The sequence below is a fragment of the Lagopus muta genome, chromosome 1, assembly GCF_023343835.1.
Source record: "Lagopus muta isolate bLagMut1 chromosome 1, bLagMut1 primary, whole genome shotgun sequence".
Taxonomy (NCBI): Eukaryota; Metazoa; Chordata; class Aves; order Galliformes; family Phasianidae; genus Lagopus; species Lagopus muta.
The window spans coordinates 44,382,458-44,403,997 of NC_064433.1; the positions used below are offsets into that span (position 1 = coordinate 44,382,458).

General features: G+C 45.7%; 1 protein-coding gene and 1 non-coding gene across 2 annotated transcripts in view; both read left to right on the plus strand.

The window, feature by feature from the left end:
- The first annotated feature begins 2,616 nt into the window (after positions 1-2,616).
- On the plus strand, positions 2,617-2,688 carry TRNAM-CAU (transfer RNA methionine (anticodon CAU)). The gene has a single exon. It is a non-coding gene; the product is annotated as a tRNA-Met (tRNA).
- Positions 2,689-11,158: 8,470 nt separating this feature from the next.
- The window catches only part of PLXNC1 (plexin C1), a 68,333-nt gene continuing 57,951 nt past the window's right edge, over positions 11,159-21,540 (plus strand). Inside the window, exons 1-2 of the mRNA XM_048943787.1 lie at positions 11,159-12,106; positions 21,366-21,488. Of these exons, the coding sequence (XP_048799744.1) occupies positions 11,159-12,106; positions 21,366-21,488 (1,071 nt within the window). The remainder of the gene's footprint in view (positions 12,107-21,365; positions 21,489-21,540) is intronic.

Genomic DNA, 21,540 nt, shown 5'->3' on the forward strand with positions numbered 1-21,540 from the left:
TGTTTTTTTAACATAATGATGATTCAAAGGCTTTTAGTGCGTGTTATATGTTCTTAGAAATACTTAAAGAAGGAAGGAAGGGAGGAAGGGAGGAAGGGAGGAAGGGAGGAAGGGAGGAAGGGAGGAAGGGAGGAAGGGAGGAAGGGAGGAAGGGAGGAAGGAAGGAAGGAAGGAAGGAAGGAAGGAAGGAAGGAAGGAAGGAAGGAAGGAAGGAAGGAAGGAAGGAAGGAAGGAAGGAAGGAAGGAAGGAAGGAAGGAAGGAAGGAAGGAAGGAAGGAAGGAAGGAAGGAAGGAAGGAAGGAAGGAAGGAAGGAAGGAAGGAAGGAAGGAAAAAAAGTGGAAGAAAGAAAGAGAGAAAAAGAAAAAGGTAAACAAGGATAGAGAAAGGGAGCAAGGAAGCATGGAAGGGAGGAAAGGTGGGAGTAAGAAAGGAAAAAAGAAAGGGAAATAGAGTAATTTGACTAGATTCTTCATTGCAAATGTGGACACAGTGAAAAGACTGGAAACTGGCTTTCAAAATAGTGTTCCAGTTTGCTGCACTCGGGGTACAACCAGAAACTGCAATCTCTTCTGGGTGAATTTGTTGCTGAACCATCAGAGAGAACCACCATTCAGGTTCTTCTCAGAATTAACACAGTGAACAGAAACAGGAGAAGAAAAAACTGTGTATTTCAAGCAAAATCCTTACAAATTAGGGGGATTGCCTCTGTTTCTTTAGAGCCACCATTGTTTAATAGCATCCAAGAAAATGCAAGCTCTGTATTTAATGCACGGAACTAATGAAAAACAATTACAATTGTAATTAAAATGATTGATTCCTCTGTTCTCAGGTGGCAACATTATTGCACATCTTGGGTCTTTCTATTGGCCCAAAGGGGAAGTATTGAGGAGATAATTCAGCAAAAACTACCTTTATAGCCTCTGGACACAGACCTGAAAGTTGTCTTGGTTATTTCACTAGGTTAATTAACTTGACTAGCTTAATTAAACAGTTTTTCATTAAAACGAATGAAAAGACAACTAAGTACACCTTGTCACATCAACACTGTTTTTTTTTTTGAATAAAATCTGATGAAAGATTGTTGATATCCAGAAAATACTGAAAAACATTCTCTAAAGAAATTGCTTTTTGTGTGTGTGCGTGTGTGCGTGTGCCAAGTTTGTGTTTCCCTCTGTTGTCTGTTTTGACTCCTCTTAGACTTCCATAGAAGAAAAAAAAAAGTGCAGCTTGGAAAGTGAAGTCCTTGAGTACTGATTACCCTGCAGCGCTGCACCAGTTTGTCAGCCCCTGACATCCTGTTTCCACGAGAAAGTCTCCAGGACACAAACGAAAAGGAGGAAATGAGAGAGATGATAAGCAATCACAAGAACGATGACTAAGGAGTTAAGGTTGGGTCAGCTTTCACCTTTCCTGAAAGACGCCTTTCCGAAAAACAGCTATGGAGGCAGCAAGGTGAGAATGTCTATGGAAAGGTCCAGCACTGAGAGTGAGAGATCAAGGCTGGGCTGAGTGCCAGAAAATATTCATGTTCCCCTCTGAGCAGAGTTGGCACTTCTCATTGACTTCCTATGCACATACAGTTGTGAAGTTATTCTTTTTTCTGATGTCATATTTTTTTATGGTAAGTCGTAACTACCGTGATCTTGAACTTTGAGAAATGATATCGTTGTTCTTCTTTCATCAACAATACTTCAAAATTGCAAGGTCAGTACAGGAGCAGAGGTATCATACCTAAACAGGTGCTTGGATACACAGACCCTTAAAACAACAAGCGTTTGTAAAAAAAACATTTTGTTTTCTATGATGAAATCAACTTTAATTCCATGAATCTCCATGCATCAGTTATCTAGCACCAGTGTATTGCTTACATGTTTAATTATAAAAGCCCAAGGCACTTTTATGCAGACGTGCTGAGCCTCTCTCTCACAGATAAGAGCCTGTGGAGGCTTTTTTCCAAGTGTCCTGCAGAAGCAGATTCAGTGCGCTGTCATCTCTGAGACCACACACTGGGAATTAAAGGATGTGATGTCAGTGTTACAGCGCAGAAGTGAGTGTTTGGAATGTGATTGGAGGCTGGTAGATCCAACTGATGTCAGTGGGTCTACCATCAAGCAACAGTAACAGCTCCTGTCATCCATGAATGTCAGGGTAAGAGGAGGAATACTTGCGCTCTTTGGAAGCTATAAATAATTAAGGTCTGTTGCTTCATGTGTAACAGCCATTGGTAACTTTTTCTTCAGGCTAATTCCTGTCTGCTACAGCAGAATATTTCTGTAATCTAATGCAATTTCCAAGTGACATCTTTGTCAAATAACAAAATTCTGGCTGCGACCAGATTAACAATCGCAACCAAAAGCCAGAGTTATAAATAAAAGTCAGCATGCTTATACACATCTGCAGAGAGATTGCACAAAATTGATATCATTTGGGGAAATCAGAGAAAAGAGCAGTGGGAATACATAGTACTTGACCAGTTTGGAACCTGTTCTGAACCCTGAGCAGTTCCAGGCGTGAAAATGCTATGACGACTCTTGCACCAACCCTGTAATTAAAGTGGAGATGACAGTTCTTTAAAGCAGCCATTCATTTTGCTTGCTTCTGGGGAAGATTATAACAGCAGAGTGGCGCAGCGGAAGCGTGCTGGGCCCATAACCCAGAGGTCGATGGATCGAAACCATCCTCTGCTAGGGTGTGTTTTTTGGGCAGCGAGCTGGCTGGACTGATTAGCAACACGAGGGAGTGCTCCTCTAAGAAGATAACGCAGCTATCAGCGTTCAATCACCAATGCTACAAGAGTGTAATTCTGAAGTGGCTCTACACCAATGCGCACTGCGCAGGACATAAGCAGGAGGAGTTGGAAACCCGGTGCAATTTGAAAATTGTGACCTAATTGCTATCATGAAAATGTGGTGGGATGAATAGCACAACTGCAACGCTTCAGTCAAGGGTTAGAAGGTTTGCAGAAGCAGTAGGCAAGGAAAAGAAGGGGAGGGAAGTTGCCTTCTGTGTTAGGAAGTGGATTGCAAAAAGCTGCCTCTGAGAAACTGCTCCAAATTGGGAGCCTGTGGATTAAAATCAAGGACCAACCCAATAAAGGGCATCTGGTGGTGGGAGGACTACTACCTGACCAGGGGGAGCCTGTGGATGGAGGCCATCTTGCTTCAGTTAAGAAAAGCGTTGTGCTCTCATGCTGACGGGGAATTACGAGCACCCCAGATGTCTACTGGAAAAACAACATGGTGGCTGCAAGCAACCCAGGAGACTCTCGGATTCCATTGAGGATAAATTCCTCGTTCAGGTATTGCACTGACTAACCAGAGGTGAAGTGTTACTGGACCTGGTGCTCACCAGTGCAGAGGAGATCACTGAGGAGGTTAAATTTGGGTGCAGTCAGTGCTGTAGTGACCAAATCCTGGTTGAGTTTGTGATCTCAAGGAATATGGCATTTTAAGACTTTTCTAGGACTTGAAGGTTCTTATTAATGGAATGATCCAGACTTTTCAAATGCAACCAGGTGAATTTTTTTTTAGTTCAAAATCTGTATTTCTAAAAAGGTTTTGCTAAACTTATCTATCAAAGATTGTCTGTGAATCAGTTAGGTTTACAGTTAGGTGTAAGGTTTGTTAGAAACAAGTAGGTGAGGACAAAAGAGAGCAAGGAAGGCAAGTCAGAGTTCGGGAAATCTTAAAGAATTAGGCAGACAGTCACTCTGCAAATATCTGTGCTGATGGAAGGCAGCTGTTATTGTGTCTCTGTGATGGGGCACTCAACAAAAGCTCAATGAATCTTTAATACAAACATAAATTAGGAAACAAGCAAGGCACCTGTGAAATGGATGTGTGCATTTCACTCAGCCTCTCTTCACATCAACAAGCATTACCAAACTCCTATTCACACTCTTTGGGAAGGTCACCATTTTCTTTACCACTTCTAGGCCCATATTCAGCTGTTTACCACCACAACTATCAGCCTGAGTTTATCAGCCCTCGAGGTCTAGCAGAAGAAATACTTGCAGAATCACAGAATCACCAGGGTTGGAAAAGACCCACAGGATCACCCAGTCCAACCATCCACCCATCACCAATAGTTCTCTCTAAACCATGTCCCTCATCACAAGGTCCAAACATTCCTTAAACACCTCCAGGGTTGGTGACTCCACCACCTCCCTGGGCAGCCCATTCCACTGCCTGACCACTCTTTCAGATAAGTAGTATTTCCTACCGTCCAGCCTAAATCTCCCCTAGTGCAGCTTGAAGCCATTCCCTCTGGTCCTATCACCAGTTACACGAGAGAAGAGGCCGACCCCCAGCTCACTACAACCTCCCTTCAGGCAGTTATAGAGAGCAACAAGGTCTGCCCTGAGCCTCCTCTTCTCCGCACTGAACAATCCCAGCTCCTTCAGCTGCTCCTCACAAGCCCTGTGCTCCAGACCAGCTTTGTCGCCCTTCTTTCAACCCGCTCCAGGGCCTCAATGTCTTTCTTGCAGTGAGGGGTCCAAAACTGGACACAGTACTCGAGGAGCAGCCTCGCCAGAGCTGAGTACAGGGCAACAATCACTGCCCTGCTCCTGCTGGCAACACCATTTCTGATGCAAGCCAGGATGCCATTGGCCTTCTTGACTACTTTGGCACACTGCTGGCTCGTGTTCAGATGAGCATCAATCAACATCCCCAGGTCCATTTCCTCTACACAGTCTTCCAGCTGCTCTGCCCCAAGCCTGTAGCATTGCCTGGGGTTGTTGTGGCCAAAGTGCAGGACCCAGCATTTGGCCTTGTTGAACCTCATCCCATTGGCTTCAGCCCAGCTCTCCAGCCTGTCCAAATCCCTCTGTATGGCCTCGCTACCCCCACACAGATCGACACTTCCAGCCAACTTGGTGTCATCCACAAACTTACTGAGGGTGCACTCAATGCCCTCATCCAGGTAGACAATAAAGATATTGAAGACAACAGGCCCCAGCGCTGACCCCTGGGGAACACAGCTCGTGACCTGTCACCAGGATTTAGCTCCATTCACCACCACTCTCTGGGCCTGGCCCTCCAGCCAGTTCCTTACCCAGCCAATAGTGTACCTGTCCAAGCCAGCGGCTGCCAGCTTCTCCAGGAGAACACTGTAGGAGACAGTGTCAAAGGCCTTGCTGAAGTCTAGGTAGACCACATCAACAGCCTTTCCCTCATCCACCAGATGGGTCACTAGATCATAGAAGGAGATCAGGTTGGTCAAGCAGGACCTGCCCTTCATGAACCTATGCTGGCTAGGCCTGATCTCCTAGATGTCCCGCACATGCCATGTGATCTCCCTCAAGACAGTTTGCTCCATAACCTTCCTTGGCACCGAGATCAGGCTAACAGGCCTATAGTTCCCCAGATCCTCCTTACAACCCTTCTTGTAGACGAGAGTCACACTGGCAAGCCTCCAGTCTTCTGGGACCTCACCAATCAACAAGGAGTGCTGATAGATGATGGAAAGCGGCTCAGCTAACACCTCTGCTGGTTCCCTCAGCACTCTCGGGTGAATCTCATCCAGCCACATGGACTTGTGGCAGTCCAGTTGGAGCAGTAGGTCTCTGACTGTGTCCTCCTGAATCGTGGGGGGTTTTGTCTGCTCCCCAGCTGAGACTACCAGGTCAGAGAGTGGAGTACCCTGAGGATAACTGGTCTGACTTTTAAAGACGGATGTAAAGAAGGCATTCAGAACCTCTGCCTTTTCCTTATCCTCAGTGGTCACATTCCCAGCTTCATCCAGTAAAGAATGGAGATTCTCCTTGGTGGCTGGCTGGTTTAGACACCTTAATTGGCTGGTTTCATCCAGTAAAGAATGGAGATTCTCCTTGGTGACTGGCTGGTTTAGACACCTTAATTGGCTGGTTTAGACAGCTTAAATAGCAAACATTCTGACCCCATAGACAGCAACCCTTTATTAGGCCCTCAGATGAGTATCTCCTCTGCAGGTGCCAAGCAGCAGTAAGCCCTCCTGGGAGAAAAACCAAAGGAATTTACAACAGATTCTTGGTAATTTTTCCTCTCTACTGATGCAGCTAAATATGGCAGATGAAATCTGCCCTCATAATACTGAGGACATATTTGTCTAACACTGAGGAACAGACCTAAAAGGAAGGCTTTGCATTTTGGCCCACATGGGAAGGGCTGTGTCATAACACATTTGCTCTTTCCTCATTTCATCCAAATCAGTAGTGACCACACCTTGTTCTAGATCTCAGGCGCTTCCACTGTGTGAACGCTATCACTGTCTGAGGACACAGCCAGGGCAAGAGCTTGGGTCACTTTTCAAAGCACTTGTGCTACCAGAGGTTGTAACTCAACCTGATATCACCATCCTGGCAAGTCTGGCTTAAGAATGAAGCACTGGAAGGTCCCTGTACCAATACCATGGTCTTGGAATGCCTTTGTGCCTGCCTTATTCATCACTGCCTTGGATGTAGCAAGATACACTGACACACTAGATCCATCCCCAATGAACTATGGGCAAAGCCAGAAGTCCTTCTGTGCATCAAAACAAAACCCATCTAAATACACCAGCAAATACAAGTTTTAAGGGCAATGCCACAGTTTGGCCTGTGCCAACAAATGACTTTATTCTGCTTCAGCACAGTGCAAGCCAGATAGTACCATTGATCAACCCTACAGCTGTAAAGAAAAAAAAAATGATATTTTTCAGCTCTGCTTCTTTGCAATTACTTCATGGAGACATTATTTTGCTGGATGCAAAGGTACAAATATTATAATAAATAAAATTAAAAGAAAGCACATTCTAGATAAAACACAGCTGTTGATATATATCAGCTGTGGAAGATAAGTTAAGCAAGAAAGCCTATTAAGTTATTTTCACTTGTGATTGCTATCTGTATTGCATGTCTGCCTTCCTGTAATCCCATAATTTTATTTCCTGTGTATATAGTGCCTTTATTGGTGTTGACCCACAGAGCTTCCTTGAGAGCTATCTGATTTTATTTATCTCATAAGCACAGGAGACATACATGGGGTTTGGAGATGTTTTTGTTGTCCGATGTTCCGTATGAAGGTTATGGCACAGATCACCCAGAACCTGGATTTCCTGTTTGTGTTTCTGGCACAAAATCTATACTAAACTTTAATTTATATTATGAGTAATTTTCAATGCAGAGAAGAGCAAAACGTATTTTTCCTGTGTGTATTTCCTGTTTTTTTTTTTCTCTGTATCATTGCTACTCTATCTCAAAGTACGTTTGAGAAGAAAGGAAATAATGTGATATATTAAAAAAAAAAAGCATTTTATTTATATTATAATTGTTTCTTGATCTCTTATCCAAAATTTTATACTATTTTTAATGGAGATAGGATGAGAACCTCCTTCCTTGCTTGCTTCCTTCTTCCTTCCCTCTATCCCTCTCTTCTTCCCTCATTCCTCCTTTACCTCCCCCTTTCACAATACAGAAAGCATTAGCACCTGGGAATATTTCAACATAGGCAAATATAAGTCATGAATTCAGGGCGATCTCCTCTACCCTCATCTGTTTTATTTGCAGACCTGTCAGAGTCTCATTTTTTGCATGGTGATTGGAATTTCCTCTTAAGGGTCACAAAGGAGCTGTTCATGAAAAAAGCATTTCACCACCATGAAGGCCATTAGAAAATGCAGAAGAATCAGTAATGTTTTAGATTAAATGATGCATAAAAACAAAACAAAAAAAAAACAGAACTGAAATCCAAAATTGCAAACTCAGTTTCAGTATTCAAATGCAGTTACTTTGCAAGGAAAAGAAACTCTCAGAAGAACTTTTTTGCAAAACTGCTCAGCATTTCCTTTTTATTTAGTCAACATTTAGTTACACTGAAAACTGACTTAGCTGTGTAAAGAGAAATGCAGCTATTTCAAATATTACACCAAGGATGAAATGCTTGTTAACAGTAATACTACCTGCTGCTGTTTCATAAGCAGAAGGTTATATATGTGCCCTTAGAGAAAAATCATTTCAGAACCAAGCTAAGGTGACTCCATGTGTTAAATAAACAGATCAAACCAAATCTTAATTGGGCTCTGAGTCCCAAAATAGGAAAAAATATCAAAGTTAAGTGAAATAAATTAAACATTAAAAACCACATTTCATTTATTGACTAATATTTTGTCAGGTCCTCTGCACAGTCATCCTTTCTGAGAAGCTTAGCATGTGGATGAGAAAGAGGGGGGGGTAGGCAGCTGAGCCACAGTGGGAGAGGCAATCAGAAGTTAATTCAGGATGTGTTCTGCTAATATTGATGAAGATTGAGAAGAGAGCTCATTAAACGTAGATCCAAGCCCTGGCGTGATTCACGTTCTAACTTCAGATCTCACATGCCCCACTGAAATCAATAAAGCTCACTTCAGAAAGCCAAGCTGTTTTAGGAATTTTGTGCTCCCCCAGCTTTTTTAGGAATTTTGGTTGGGGTGCAGTGTGAGGCAGTGGGCAGACACCACAGTTTGCCATGTCTGTTGTGCCTGAAAAATAAAACAGAGACAACAGGAATATAGAATTACCAAATATGGGACTGGTGGCCAAGACAGCACAATGCAATGTCTTTCCTTCTGCTTAGTTTTTATAAGAGCATCTCACAATGATTGCACCATTTTCCGGACTTCTGTATTAATAGTGAATGTTAGCAGCATTACAAAATATACCCACAGCCTTGCTTTCTATTTCCATGACATCAGTAGAAACTCAGCTCTGCTGGTATCCTGCCGGCTGCCTCTGGAAGAATGGATAGAAGACAAAAGCTCCTGTTTACTTTGGGGGCTTGGAAAAAAATCTAGCAGACTTTGCTGCTTCAAGAACTGGGCTACTTATGGGTAATATTCCCATGAACTGATTCCCAGTGCATAGCTGTTTCAGTGGCTTTCTCAAGTGCAGACAATATTCAGTGATGTAAGGTAAGGACCTGGTCCTAGATGCTGCTTCCTTGGGAAGAGAGAGGGGACAGAAATGGAAATGTGCTGCAGGCAGGGAGGAGTCTGATTTATCTGGGGATAGGTGGTGCCTCCTGCCCTGCCTTGGGAGCTCCTGTACCCCACACAGCTGGGCTGCTTCCTTATGCGTGTACCCGGATGCGATCTATCTTTCCTGGGTCCTAGAATAAGCACATTTGGAAGCAGAATGTTGCTGTGTGAGCAGTTGGAGGAGCTTGCAGACTTAGGAGCTATCACTGTTGTATAAGACGAGGGAAGTCTGGCATCACCCACTTCAGCAAATCAATCACTCATTGATGTACACATGACATATTCTAAAAAAAAACCCAAAGAAATAGGTCAACTGATCAGTACTGAACCAAGCTCAGCAAATACAGAAATCTATGTTTTTATGATGGGAGGGCTGTCCACAGAAGTCACAGCAGGATGTGCTCTGTGGCCAGTAGCAGGGATCTCTTGCAAGAAGGAAGCTGGCTGGCTCTCCCCATAGCCTGAGCAAGATCTAGATCAACTGGGAGCTTTGCATTTGCACTTAAAGAGCAACTAGAAGTCAAGGTGGAAGTCAAGGAGCTGCAGGCAGTGTTCGTTGGTAGTGCATCTTTGCATCTGGTGAGAATAAAGACCTGTGCAAGGATTCTCTTTCACATTTCCTGCTACACTGGGCAGATTTTGTAGTCAGAAATAAGCAGATGAGTTGTGTAGGGTTTTGAATATTATGGTATTATGTGTCCTAGACCCTGATGGGTCTAGGCAAGATAGTACAATATTTTTGCTGACCAGAGCAACAGCACTTCTTGCACAATAACTGCTGCTGAGTGAAGCAATGGAGAAGGATAATACAAATTCGCTGACAAATTGTACTTACTTCTTGGAAATACTCTGCTCAACCCATATACAGAGACCACTTTCGTTCTAGCTTTTACCACTCCACTTAGTCTGGCCGTAAAGCCACTTTACAGTAAAAGCAGTACAAATGCAGGGTCGGTGTTTGAGAAACTGGTGTCAGTTTTGAACATTACGCTCACTTCCTAGCAAGAGTGGCCACGGGCCCTGCGCCATCCTCACTCAGACTTACCAGAGACACCTGATAGAGAACACTAAAATGCATCTTTGCTACCTTTCACAATCCCACTTTTCATTTAAAAGTCAGCAGAAGGATCACATTAGCTGAGCACACAGCCCACAGGTCTCTCAGTCCATCCCAGAAATGAGAGAGCAGAGGCAGAAGGACACTGGTTTGGAACTGGATAGATCTTTCAGGTCCCTTCCAACCAGTGCCGTTCTACGGTGCCACTTTCCGATAGGCCACTCCCTCGGCGCCCGGTCCTCGCCCCGCAGGCTGAAAGCCACCCGCCTCGAGGCAGCAGGACCGAGCAAAGCAAGGCACAGGAGGCAGACTCTTTGTTCCACCTCAGTCGGGACCGAGAGGTTGTAAACAGAGCTTTGACATCTTGCTCCCAGCGGCAGCGGCCGGCTGGCTTACTGGTGTTGCTCTAACGCAGAGCGTCGTAACGGGCGGCGGGGACCCGCGGGGCAGCCCGCAGGGAGGGAGCTGCGAGAGGCGCCCCTCCGCCGGTTCCCCTCTCCTCACGGACGCTGACAGCCCAGCGGCCGCACCTCACGCCCATCCCGCGCTGTTCCCCGGTGTGAGCGCCGGCAGCCGAGGCGGCGGCAAGGAGCGGCACGCCCTCCACCCCGCGCGCTGCCGGGGCTCGCCGCGCCAGCGGGGCGCCCTGGCTGCGGCCGCTCGGCACCCGCGGCCGGACACCTCCGCAGGGGCCGCACCCGCGGCCGGCGCCCGCTCGAGGCGAGGCAGCGGCGGCGAGGCCCGGCGCCACGCCTCGCCCCCTCCGCGGCCCCGTCCCGGCCCCCCGCAGCCCGGCGGCGGGGCCGCCTCCCGCCCCTCGTCCGCGGCGAGGCGAGGCGAAGCGGGCCGGGCGGGGGAGCGGCGGCGCGCGGCGGCGAGGTGCTAGAGCAGCCCTCCCGGAGGAGCCCGGCCCACCTCTCCTCCCGCACAGGCACCCCCTCCTCCCCGCCCCGAACGAGGAACTGCCCGCCCGCGCTCAGCCCGGCCGCGGCGGAGGGGGGGAGCGGAGGCGGCGGCAGAGGCGGCGGCAGAGGCGGCGGCGCCCGGCCCCTGGGCGCAGCATGGCGCAGCGGCGCCCGCCGCCCGCCGCCACCTAAGGCGCCCCGCGGCGCCGAGCGGAGCCCGCGCCCATGGCGGCGCCGCCCGCGCTCAGCTGGGCGCTGCCCCTCCTGGCGGCGCTGGCGGGCGCCGGCGGCCACCGCTCCTTCGAGCTGCCCGGGGCCCCTATCGACAACGTCGAGGTGAGCGGCCGCTTCGTGCTGGTGGCGGGCGGCGGATGCCTCTACGAGGTGCGGTCCGATCTTTCGCGGTCCCGCCGCGTGGTGCCGCCGGGCGGGCAGGGCTGCGGGAAGCCCTCGGGCGTGCGGAGCAAGCTGCTGCTGCTGACCTACACCGAGGCCGGAGACGACGGCGAGCTGTTGGCCGGCTGGACGCAGGGGCAGGGCAGCTGCGAGGTGTGGCGGCTGCCGGACTACCGCCTGGTCCTGAACCGCACCGAGGTGGTCAGCTGCCTGCCCCGCGGCTCCACGGCCGGCGTGGTCTTCCAGCAAGCGGACGACTGGTACCTGGCGGTGGCGGCCACCTACTACAATGGCAGGCGAGTGCCTCCCGCGGGCTGCGAGCCGTCGAAGTCGAGCGAAACAGCGGCGATTACCGTGCGCCCCATAAAGACCCTGCAGCCTCGCGGAGAGTGGGACATCATCAAGTACAACAAGGAGCCTTTGCATTTCGTGGACGCGCTGTGGTGGGGTGGTCGCCTCTTCTTTCCCTACTACCGGCTGAAGGCCGAACTGGACAAGGACCCAGAGCTGCCAAGCATGGTGGTCATGCATCAGCCGCATCGCTCTGAGCACAGCTTTGACCTGCAAGGCCAAGTGTATCTGGACTGTGGTTGCAGGAGCCTCCTCATCTCCTCCAGCCTCATCCGCCAGGAAGGACGGGGCTGGTGGGTGGGCGTCTTCCACCACAACCACGGTGACAGGGCCTGGGACTCCACTGCCGTCTGCATCTTCAGGATGGAAGAGTTGCAGGATCCAACCTGTGTGTACATCACACACTTCTACGCGGGGACCAACTGCGTAAGTCTGGGCATCGTTTCACTAACTTCTCATCCCACGTGCCATTGCTCTTGTTGTGGTGCTGTGTGCATGATTCACAGAGTGCTCCTGGCAGACAGACCCAAAGGCACACGGAGTTCAGGGGAACTGCAGAGCTGGGCCAGGCTCTGAATATCAGCACGTGCTCCATCAGCCCTATGGGCCTGTGCAGCGCTTCCTGTTCCTCAGAAGGTGATCCCTTAATGAATCCTGGAGTGTGCTTCCCATCTATGTCTTGGGAAAGACGTGTCTGGGGGAGCACCTGAGGGCATCCTGGTCACGCCCCAGTCTTGGGTTTTTCACTCCATGCGCCGTTTTCTGCCAAGGATCATTCATCCTTCATTGTATTTTCCACAGAGCATCTCCTACCTCATTCTGTGCATTCACATCTCATGTCATTGCAGCTACATCAGGAATAAAAAAAAGCCCATCAAGCTGACTCCTGTGCACTGGGCTGTGTGCGTTGCACTGCCCGCTGCTCACGAGTTATTTATGGTTGCTTGTTCAGCGGTGGGCGTTCTTCAGCCCTGCTGCGACTGGCCGTGCTCAGGAGGGCTCACAGCCCCCAGCCCTGGTGCAGCAGGCAGCAATAGCCATAGATCTTTGTTGTTGCAGTGGTTACATTTTCACAGGCAGCCTTATCCCTTGGAGATCCCCTGGTCACCCACTTCTGCAACACTGTTTCTGAGCTTCTTCATCCCTTGTTGTACATGGGGAGGGAGGCAAGACCACTGCGGCTTCTGCAGCTGGTCAAGAAATGAGGGAAAAAAGAAATTCAGAAGGCTAAAAATGTAATTTGGGACAAACAGGTGCTATTGTAAGGCCCATGTGTGCTTTCAAGTCACCCTCAGAAATCTTTTCAGAGTTGTGGTAAAAGGAACAATGCTAAAAAGACATGACCTATTGCAGCTTCCCCTGTGTCCATGGGGTCTGCAGCTTAACCCCTGGCTCCTTGCTCTCTTGTGGCAGGAGTTTGCTGAAAACTCCTTGAAGTGTTTTACCATCTCTTGTTGGTGACAGAATCTAGCCCACAGCAGAGCAGAGTACAGAGATTCTCCAGATAAAAACTACCTGAGGGCACATGTGATTCAGTCTGCTCATTTCCCTGCTGAATTGCAAAACCATGGCTAGGGTTAGAGGATGCAGTTATGAACAAGAACCAGATATGTGGATGAATTAACTGTGCTGAAGTACATAGTGAAACTGTCACTGCAGTGCCAGAGCCAGCTTGTTGGTATTCAGTGCCAGTGTGAAACTTACTGCACGGTGATGGTGCTGTCACAAGGCAAACCTGCTGAATGAATGTGAAGTCCTCCTCCCAAAACATCTGCCTGCTAGTTGCATTTGTAACTGTATTCTTTATTTCTAATTATTTATGGGATTTCTTCACAAGATTCTTTCTGAGCCTACAAAAGCAGAAAGAGAAACTTTGCTGGACTGCAGATACTTGATAAACACTTCTCCAATCCCTACAGTAGGAATTCTGGAAGAGTCTCTGGGAGTTCACAGAGTAAGGTGATGCATGTCAGGTGAGGCTGGTGTCTGTCTGACCTGTGTACCTCTTTCCTTTGCATCCAAATGGCTAAACACCAAAAATGAGCAACCCACATCTTGAAGGATTCATGGAATCATAGAATGGCCTGGGTTGAAAAGGACCATAATGATCAGATACTTTCAACCCCCCTGCTATGTGCAGAGTCGCCAACCAGCAGACCAGGCTGCCCAGAGCCACATCCAGCCTGGCCTTGAATGCCTCCAGGGATGGGGCATCCACAACCTCATTGGGCAACCTGTTCCAGTGCGTCACCACTCTCTGTGTGAAAAACTTCCTCCTAAAATCTAACCTAAATTTCCCCTGTTTCAGTTTGAAACCATTCCTTCTTATCCTATCACTATCCACCCTCATAAGCAGCCATTCCCCCTCCTGTTTGTATGCTCCTTTCAAGCATTGGAAGGCCACAATGAGGTCTCCCTGGAGCCTTATCTTCTCCAAGCTAAACAAGCCCAGTTCCTTCAACCTTTCTTCATAGGAGAGGTGCCCCAGCCCTCTGATCATCTTAGTGGCCCTCCTCTGGACCCATTCCAAGAGGATTGATTTAGATCAGACTCCTGTTACTCCAAGGTTACTATCCCAAAAGGTCAGTCTTCCTCCTGCGAATGTAGGTTATAATAGGGCACTATACCAAGGAATCTCAACATTAAAGATGATCAAAGTGGTTATTTGCTTAACGCTATGTCCCTGACTCCAGCGAGATCCTTAATGGTGGTGTTTTGGCACAACAGTGAATGCAGTTTACCACTGATGGGAAGATGGTGTTTTAATACTTTGTGAGATAGTGGGACATCAGAGTGTTGTGTAATACTATGACCTGTAACATTACATGACTAATTATATTCCCTATTTAAGCTAAGGATATATGCTTTTAGTTTATAAACACAGAAATAAAAGTATCTAGTTAAGCTTTAATATGTTTTTTTATAGTACAGAAGGTTAGGCGAAGCTGATGCAGAGTAATTTTGGAGATGACAGGCCCATATGCTGCTTCTTCTGGGTTGTTTTAGCCCGGATCCTTCTACCGTCTCTCACCAAATCATGAGTCCCTACAAAGTGGAACATACCCTTCTCTGACTCAGAAGCATGCAGAGCTCAGAGCTGGCAGGCAGACAGTGTACAGCATGGTATACAGGCACGTGTGTGCCACAGCTGGCAGGGGTTCTGGCCAAAAAGGAGTGCCTTGTAGCACAGAGTGCCAAGAGCATGTTTTAGAGAGTGCGTAGAAATAGCAGCAAGCACCAGTGCTTCCTTGTGCCTTAAGTTTAGTCTTTTACAGACACTGTTTATACTGATCAGATGAATGTGTGGTGATGTTATAATTGCCTGGAATGCAAGACCTGCATGGTGTTTGTGACTGATGGACCTTGTTCAGCATAAGCCTTGAAGATGTCATGTCTGTAGGGTGCTGCATGTCTTAGTCATCTTCACCAGATGCACTTGAGTTGCAGAGGTGAGACAAGATGTGATGAGGTATGTGTGCATGAACATGTCCTGACAGTTTGTGGAGGAACTGCAAATACCATTTATTCACTGCAGAAATGAGGTTTATGGTAAGAGTATATGCTAAGGATTAGTGGCAGTTTGATTTCCTTCTGATTCTGTTACATTCTTCACGTTTCTGTAACTATTCTGATTACTTTTAAGCACAACATTTCACTTGTCACACAGCTGCTTGTGTTTGCACTGTGTTGGCACTATGACTCAGTAGTGCACTCAGGGCTTACCTGAGGTATCTGTGCTCCTGGATTCCTTGCTCTGTGGTGTCTGTGCTTGTGAATTTCCTGCCCTGCTATTGCTGCATGTTCCGCCGTGAGCTTGTTCCTATAAGGTACCAAGCTTTCTGGCCCCAGCCCAGTAAAGCACTTAAGGGCATATTTAACATTAGGCATATAAGTACTTCCATCATCATCAGGGCAGATGCCCATGCATTTAAAGTTTAGCGTGAACTGGAGTACTTCACTGGATTGGAGCCAAATTGCCTGCCATCCTGTAGGATCCCATTGTAGGTGTGTGATCTCTTTGGTCTCGCATCAGTACTTAGGCCAGTGCTGACATTTGCAGTAAGGTTTAATGCAGGATTTGAGTCTGTCATTCAGAATGAGTAATTTTTAAAATCTTTGCTTACTAGCTTTATCAGAAAGTATGTGAAAAGTCTGCTGAAAACCCTTTGGAATCTCTGCTCATAAGAAGAAGCTAAATTTGCTTTCATTTCATACACAAAGCATTTTGTCATAGTTGGCAATATTTATTCTGGAGGTATATAATACTGTATTCCAGAGACATGATCCATAACTAGCAAGAGACAACAGAACTTGTGACACTTTGAAAACCTGTTGCAGTTCTGTAGCTAGTTGGTTTTCCTCTGATCCATACATCTCTTCATTTTGTGTATATCTCCTTGCATGCGCTGTTGAGCTGTATGTGTTAACTGACTTGATTGCACAAACTACATGTATGTAAGCACGTCGTCTTCAGGATTTCTATAGATACTAAATCTGAATTAGCCAAATCTTTTTCTCAGTTTCCTTTCAGAAACTTGACCGAGCACTGACAAACTTTTTCAGTGATTACAATTATAAATTAGAAGATTCTTAGCCAGGACATATGAGGCATGCTGGAATCTGTCACAAATTTCTTCCGGTAGTTTGTGAGCTTTTAGAAAGCCATTCCTTCTGTTCTGTGACTGACAGGGAGCTACTAGAATAGAGATCCCAGGATCTAGCACAACACAGATAAGCAGATGCTTTGGAAAAGTGTTCAGATGAGAGAACGACAACAGAAGAGAGTTGTAGGAAATTAGCTACCCACAGTGAGAAATCTGGAAATTAGGTTTGTGGTTGAAAAATTTGCATGGGAAATAAAAGTCTTTACAATATTTGAGGGAGAAAATCCTAAAAAAAAGGCAAAGTGGCTGCGATAGCTACTAAATGACAGCTCTGTTGAATTCTTGTCTGCTCTTTGGTACAAGTAGATAACGGCCTGTTCACTGATTTTTTGTGTTATTCAGTGGGTGATAAACATGTGAATTGATATATGCTGCGTAATTTATCAAGCTTAGTGTAGAGTTTTGGGACAAATATTAGCTGGTGGAAGCTTGACTGAAATCAGGTTTTGAAGTCAACAGTTGCATCAGTTTAATCATGGCCATTAATTTGCAGAAATTACATTTGAATTTGTGCAGTAACTCACTCAAAAATGATTAATAATCTTTTATTTAAGGAGAGATTTACAGACTTCTAAATATCATTTGATATCTAAATTGATCCTGCAATTAATTTTCCAGTAGTAAAGTCGTCTCCCATGTATTTCACCTGATGTTTGGCAGACTTCTCAAATTAACATTTCTGGAGTTAATATTTCTGTCCAATTACAGTGAATTTTCAATGTCAGTGTCCATATTTGGTGTTGGAAATAAGTCACATGAGACCTGTAGTTCTCACAATATCTGTAAGAAGTAGAGTTGCTTTTACTCATCCGGCTTTCCCAGGTGTTCTTAATGGAAACTTTTGAGAGCCTGGGGACTCGAGCAGAGGATTTTCTTCTTTGGGACCGCAGAGTCATTCAGATTGAAAGGAGCATCAGAGGAGGTCTCCATTCAGCCTCCTGCATGCAGGGGGGTGAGCGCTGAGGTCAGACAGACTTGCTTTGGGCTTTGTTTTATTGGATCTCAAAACCGTCATGGATGGAAACTGCACAACCTCTCTGAACAACCTCTTCTGCTTAATTGTTCCCACCATGATTTTTTTAAGAGTCATGTCCACTTGAAACATCCCCTTTTTCATTCCACAGACAGAATAGAAGTCCTTCTTGTTGCTCATAATGTCTCTTGCCATTTTCAACACAAGGTGAACATTGATTTTGCTAGCTAGCCCATCTCCTGTTATGTCTGCTTGTTTTCCTGAGTTTTGTGCTTGGAGCAGGTTGTCCTGAAAGCCCTGCCCTTCAAAGCTGCCTCTTGGGGGATCCCACTGACTACTTCCCTGAACTAGCTGAAGCCTATAAGTGCAGCATCTGTACACTGTTATTCTTTCCTCACTCCCCTCAAGATTCTGAACTCAGTGATTTCATAGTTACTACAGAGAAGACTGCCATTGATTATCACATCTCCAGTCAGTTCTTTCTTGTTCGTGAGTAGCAAAGTCAGGACAGCATAGCATCACCTTTCACTGATCCTGTAGAACTGATAAGACCTGGACTCCTCCCTCCTCCAGAGCTCTGTAATCCTCATTTTCTCTAGGCACTATCTTAGATGTCCACGTGGGTGTGCAACACTGGATGGTAGCCCAAGGGATGGAACATCATTGGCAGTCTCTCTGCAAGAAACCTAAGAAAAGAAACCTGTTTTAGCAGCATGACTGTTTAACAGATGTGTGCCTTCATCTCTCACAGAAGGGAATCTCCAGTCACTGTCACCCACCACTTCCTCTTGCTCTTTCTGTTACTGTTCATTTCAAGCCCAGTTGCTTTGCAAGCCTTCCTTAATAGAGCTTGATCTCCCTCCTCATTTGTTGTTAGAGCACTTTACCGATCCTGTAAATTCAGAGCTGGGGGCAGAGGAGGAACATTTCTTCTGCTGCAAGAAGCTTCTAGTTTGTCTCGTGTCTCAGAATCCTCAATCTGGCTTTTCCTCAGGTCTAGCCTCCAAGTGTCCCTCCTGCCTTGCATTGTGAAGGTCAGGATTTTGTGTCTACAGGGTCTCTGTTTAGACCCTCATTTCCTACTGTCCTCCCTGATGTTCTGCAGTCTGCTCACCTGGGATGGTTTGTTCTCCTAGCATTGCTATGCAGTATACAAATTAAAAACAACTGATAGATATCAAATTTTGGAACAGATCAGCTCCTCATTCCTTAGCCATAACAAAGGCTCACAGCATGCATTGATATATAAGTTTGTTACCCACTGACGTCATAAAAATTGATGGAAGAGGTTGAAGGGTGGTCCCTTCAGAATGAGGTTCCAGGAGATTTCTCCCATTGGGAAAGACATTTATATGTTGCTGTAGTGTTGACTGTTGCTATACAGAGTTCACAAATTTTATGTCCTTTCGTACAGTTGCTTCCATTTGTTCACTCTGAATTCTCAAACCCTTACCTTTTACTTATTGGCTAACTGCAGTATGTTGAGAGCTGATTGAGCTAGAGTGCTGCCCTTCCCTTTGAGGTGTGAGAATCGAGAGGAAATCGAGACAGAAAGACAAGTGTGAATGCGGTTGCTGCAGCTGGAATCATATGGAGAGAAATCTGAAAATGAGATGCAAAATATGAAATGAATAAAAATAACTTTAATGCCAATAACCAAACAGCACAGAAAGCTTGATTTTAAAGGCAAAAATGTAAATTTATTCAGGAAATCTGTAGGCTTACCTATGGCTGTGAAGATTCTGGGAAACAATAGATTAAAATAGAAGAGCGCAACTGAAGAATTAAAAAAAAACCAACAGCGTTCTATAGCAGTATTTGTTGTCTTCTCGTTTGCATTTCTTGTTTCTGTATGAGCCTGGAAGTGTTACAGGGTAGATGACTGTGGAGGTGAATGGCTCTTCAAGTATAAAAGAAGTTTAGACTGTAAATGTGTTTTAGGGCTGGATTTTGCTGTGAAAGAGAAAAGCTTTGGAAGGCCCTACAGTGCTGTAACCCCATTAGTTACACTGGAAGAAGTAAAAGGGCTTGTTAAAAAAATAAATGCATGTGGAAAAGGGATGACAGAAGGGTGAAAGCAGCAGCTGCACCCTGGAGGGAATGGGCAGAAATGGAGAAATAGGTTGCAAAAGAGAGAAGACAATTTTTGTTGTGATTGCCCACCATCTAAATTCCTCCTCTTCTTATCTACATTAGCTCAATGTCGTGCTGACCCTCCCTCTAGCAAGCGGAGTGAGGGGAGGAGGCTTCCACACTTGTCAGTACTGGTTCCTCAGTCAGATGAGGAAGATGCACTGATATGACACTAGTTATTTTACTTGTATGTGGGTCAAAATAAAATCTGGCAGCAAGGCTTTTCAGAGACTGGGTGAGTCCTCCCCTCTTCTGTGATCCTATTGTACAGTGTCTGCAGGAAACCTGGGGTGGTTTGTCTTCCTAACACTGCTATATAGAGCACTGAGAGAAAAAATCCTAACTCTCTTGGTAATCAAAGGCTGGAACACTTCATCTCCTCACTCCTTGGTCTGAGCGAGGGCTCATTGTGTGTACCAGTGCTGGAGTTTGTTACCCTCTGATGCATGCAATCACTTTTCCTTCCCCATATATAAAAGAGACCTCTGTGATACTGGAATCTTATGCCAAAGTGGGTTTTACTGAAACTCTGTGCCAGTACATGGCAGTTCCTATGTTTTCTTCCTGCTGCATGAAAAAAAAGAAGAAAAAAGATCTTTAAATATGAAAGTTAATCAAGTCTTCTTTTACTCCAAATGGCTGTTCTTGCAAGCTAATTAAAATAATTCAGATGACTGAAAAAGATTTTAATTGACTTAGGATTGCAGTTCAGAAAAAATGTATTTCTGTGTGGAAAGGCTCTTGGGGTTAAGCCAGCATTCAAGCATGCAGGAGAGTAGGATTCAGCTGTTACCATGTTATAGATTTGTTTCTTTTTTGTTATTGAAAAAAAAGTCTTTTGTTGACCTCATAAGTTTGAGAAATGCCTTCACCTTTCTGCAAAATGTAGATTTTAATAGTCCATTCTCACACTTTGTCTAGTGCAATAATGCAAAATAGGTTCTTGCACTCAGGGTTTTCCTGTAGGTTTAAGAACCTGCCCTTGAGGCTGAGATTCTGGGCATTTTAAACTGACCTTTGGGCTTATTCTCAAAGGCCTCGTCCTGCATGAGCTCTTCCCCCAGCCTCTCACACAGAGGGGGCTTCCTTTACACACTTGGCTTTCTGCAGTGAAGGTAGATCGGGATTGTTTGATATGGGTTTTTTTCGTTGTTCCACAAGATGTAGGGATTTCCTACACAGTGTTTTCTTTCATGAGCTTCTTACATGCATTTGTCTCTTAACTTTATCCAGAGAATTGGTCAGAGAATTATAGGTAACATTTGATTTTGAAGTTTGTGCAAGTACATTTATGTCCTGCCTGACTTGAACTTTGTGCTGCTTGGTATCATTTTTATATTTACGTAGTATGCAAGTCTCAACTTCCTTTTAGTGTAAAGCAGGAAACCATACTGGGGAGGATGAAGCTCTGCATTTTCTGGCAAGAGAAAAGAGTCTGAGTGTTTGAAATACATCCTTTCTCCAGAACATTTGCATATCTTTTCATGTGGTTGCTGAGCATATCTGTAGCCCGTATGATAGGTGCTGTCAGGTGATGGAAAAAAATGGTTGCATTGAGAAGTACTGGCAGTCCACAATAGTTTCAGAGCATTATGTCCCAAGGAAGAGAAAGGATATTGAAAATTAGTGTGCAGCTTTTAGACCAAGTCTGTGTCCCACTGAGATCAGTGGTTTATCTGCAGTAGATGTATTCTCTATCGTGGATGTGACCAATTGCCCTGTATACAAAAAAGGAGTTACATGTGCCATTTCCAATGACATGTTGCTCTGAAGTACTGCCAGAATAAAAATGTTACCATGCTATTTTAAATAGATGAGTTTTTTGAGAATCTTCCCAGGGATTCTTCTTTTTATAAATATTTTGTAGTACAAGTGAATAACTTTGTAATGGTTTTCTCTTATATCTGATTTTCAGAAGGTACAATCAATCAAGAAATCACCCACCTTGATTCACTCTGGACTAGTGGCTGTTTATGGCACAGTTGTTTTAAATCAGATCGTTCTCTTTCTGGGAACAGATGATGGACAGTTACTGAAGGTAAGTAGAGCATGGGAATTCCTCCCTTCTGCATCGACTACTACTGTGTTCA